Here is a 3,127-nt window from a genome sequence, read left to right as displayed (position 1 = left end):
ACCCCACTTCACTCACATGTCATTTCAAACCGAATATCCTTCACACAAGGGTTCTAACTACCATGCACATCTTCTCTTTTTCCTTGTTGATGAGCCATTCATTTGCCTCCTTTTTACTTTTTTTTTTCTAAGTCATAGATATTATTAAAAAGAAGAGAACCAAAAATTGGAGGTTGCAAAAATAAGGAAAAGAAAAGAAGGCCAACTATATAGGCCCAGAAAAAGCAACAAAAGGAGGCCAACTTAATAGGCCCAGAAACATAAAACAACTAAACTATTGCCCAACTTTTTAACAAAATCTGTAATACACAGTTCTTGGCATTTCAATTCTAGTAAGAAATTTAGGTCTACCAATGAAAATCTTCCTTTCACCTGCAATAATCTTGGCTGCCTTCTTTGCTACCGTGTCACCTGAGAAATTTCCTTCTCTGAAGCAATGATTAAACTGAATTGAGGAGATTTTCTTCATTGCTTTCAACCATCTCATTCTAATTAACCAAGGAACTTGATTTCTGGAAAATTCTGATATGACAGTTTTAGAATCTGAACTGATAATTATATGCTTTTCACCCCATTCAACAGCCAATTCAGCTGCACATACCACATCATAAGTTTCTGCAATATAATTGGTAGCAATACCAATACCAATACCTCCAGCCATACCCCCAACCACCTAATACAGATGATTCCTTACAACAATACCAAATCCTGCTGCTCCTAGATTACCCACTGATGCTCCATCACAATAAAAGAGAGTAAAACCTATTTGTGGAGGAATCCAGTAGAAACTTTTAATGCACTGAAATTTTCTTTGTCTGCAACCCAAATTGAAGAAATCAATTATTTGAAGATCATAATTCTGATTCCATTTAGTGCCCTTCATTCTCAGTCCTCCTTCAGATACAATTTTTATTATTTTTTGCTTGAAATGCTGAATATTTGGCTTGACCTCCTCAAAATATTTTTTATTCTTTTGAAACCATAGTTCCTTGATAATATAGCAAGCAGCAGTAATCCAAACTTCTTTCATGAGAGGACTTTTATTCTTTGAATAGTTCCAGATATTATCAAAAGAATGAGGAAGACCAACTTCAAAGATACTGCGGAGCCAGCTCCAAATTTCTACACTAAAAGAACAGTGCCATAACAAGTGATTCATACTGTCTTGGCTTTCCTCACATACACAGCATCTGGAAGCTAATTCATATCCTCTTTTCACCATGACTGTGTCATCTACAAACACTCCTTGAAGTAATTTCCAAACATTACCAGCTATGCTATGATGTAGGAAGGAATTCCATATATATATTTATAGCAATGCAGTTCTGGTTCTTTGTGTCTTAAAATAGCAATGGCTGAGTTTATTGTGAATTTACCTTGTAAATTGCCAGTCCATATTAGCTGATCATGCCCTATACCCAGCTCAGGCAAATTTTTAGCATTCAGAAGTTGTTGCGTCTCCATTGGCACCTCCCATCTGTTGTTGTAAATAAGATTTGCCACTTTCATATGCAGATTATTCTTCACATAAGAATTGTACTCAGTTTTGAGGATTAATGGACTATCTCCAACCCAAACATCATTCTATACTGATATGCTTTGACCATTGCCAACACACCATTTAATCTTGTCTTGTAATACATTCCAAGCCCATTTTAAACCTGACCAAATGGTAGATTTCTTCCAGTCATCACTCCATTGCCCTTTTCTATTTGTGAAATTTGCTTTGATAAACATAGCCCAATCTTCCTTTGAGTTTATAATTCTTCACATCATTTTCATGAGAAGAGCTATGTTAATGACCTCTAGCCTTTGAATTCCCAAACCTCCCTCATTATATGGAGTGCAGACTTTCTTCCAAGACAAAATAGTATAATTTCTGGTTTCTCCATCACCTGACCATGGAAAGTTTCTCATGATTTTTCACAAATTTTCATCACAGATTTAGGCCATTTGTAGATTGCCATATTATAAATTGGTATACTTTGTAGCACTGACTTGATTAACACCAATCTGTCTTGAAATGATAAGAGCCTTCCCTTCCAAGCTGCTAACTTTTTTTGCATTAACTCAACCATTGGCCACACTGAACTGATTTTTACTTTGCCAGGAGCAAGGATTACTCCTAAATATTTATCAGGAAATGTGTTAATCTCCATGTGTAGAATCTCCTTAATTAGTTGCTTCCTTAATGAAGTGGTTCCATCAATAAACAACTTACTTTTAGCTTTATTTATTCTTTGCCCTGAACCTCTTTGATAGTCTTCCAATAGTTTTGCAAGATGCTCAACACTTTTTTTGGCTCCATTGCAAAATAAAAACACATCATCAACAAAAAATAAGTGGGTTGGATGAATTCCTTTCCTAATCACCATTGGACTTATCAGCTTTTCTTGCACCATCTTCAAAATGCATCTACTTAAGACATCTTCCATAAGCACAAAAAGAGTTGGAGACAAAGGATCTCCTTGTCTCAAGCCTCTTCCAACAGAAAAGAAGCCATGTGGTCCTCCATTTATTGACACAGAAATTCTTGCAGATTCAAATAAAATTTTCAACCATTGACACCATCTATTGGAAAATCCATACCTGCTCAGTACTTGAAGTAAAAATTCCCAGCTAACTGAGTCATATGCCTGTGATATATCAAGCTTCACTCCTACATTGCTCCCTCTTCTTGTTTTCTTCATTTCATTCACCATTTCTGAAGCCAACATAATTTGATCTTGAATGCTTCTGCCCTTGATATAGGCTGACTGTTGAGGAGATATCAACTTTGCCATAATAGTACTCATTCTTGAGTTGATGATTTTTGTAAATACTTTAAAGCTCACATTGCTTAAGACCAATTGGTCTAAATTGATCAGGGTTCTTTGCTCCATCAACTTTAGGAATTAGAACAAGAAAAATTGAATTGAGACCCTTTGGGATGAACTTTATGGACCAGCAAAACTGAATAGCTTGAGTGATATCATGATTAATAATCTCCCAACAGGCTTTATAGAAAGCTCCAGAAAATTCATCTGGACCTGGAGAACTATCTGAGTCCATACTAAGACTGTTGCTTTTATTTCTTCTGCACTAGGAATTTCATCAAGCATTTGTTGATCTTCTTCATTAATTACTT

The 3,127-nt window shown here is 35.7% G+C and overlaps 1 protein-coding gene across 1 annotated transcript; it reads right to left on the bottom strand.

Annotated features, from left to right (window-relative positions):
* Nucleotides 1-673: 673 nt before the first annotated feature.
* Nucleotides 674-2,783, bottom strand: LOC113359937. The gene is made up of 4 exons (XM_026603496.1): nucleotides 1,999-2,783; nucleotides 1,642-1,765; nucleotides 1,377-1,521; nucleotides 674-1,245 (listed from the first exon to the last, which is right to left on the bottom strand). The coding sequence occupies exons 1-4, from the start codon at nucleotides 2,781-2,783 to the stop codon at nucleotides 674-676; spliced, it is 1,626 nt and encodes a 541-aa protein (XP_026459281.1).
* Nucleotides 2,784-3,127: the final 344 nt, after the last annotated feature.

The sequence above is a fragment of the Papaver somniferum genome, chromosome 3 (genome assembly GCF_003573695.1).
Source record: "Papaver somniferum cultivar HN1 chromosome 3, ASM357369v1, whole genome shotgun sequence".
NCBI classification, from domain to species: Eukaryota; Viridiplantae; Streptophyta; class Magnoliopsida; order Ranunculales; family Papaveraceae; genus Papaver; species Papaver somniferum.
Note: the sequence above shows the minus strand (reverse complement) of the source record. Positions and strands in the feature narration are given on the sequence as shown.

What these genes read in the sequence shown, in the direction of transcription:
- LOC113359937 (XM_026603496.1), bottom strand. Translation starts at nt 2,783, where the DNA reads ATGGCAAAGTTGATATCTCCTCAACAGTCAGCCTATATCAAGGGCAGA. An exon ending in GACAGATTGGTGTTAATCAA is followed by an intron (nt 1,766 to 1,998) that starts GTCAGTGCTACA and finishes AATGATGTGAAG; the next exon opens with AATTATAAACTCAAAGGAAG. An exon ending in ATGGACTGGCAATTTACAAG is followed by an intron (nt 1,246 to 1,376) that starts GTAAATTCACAA and finishes AATTACTTCAAG; the next exon opens with GAGTGTTTGTAGATGACACA.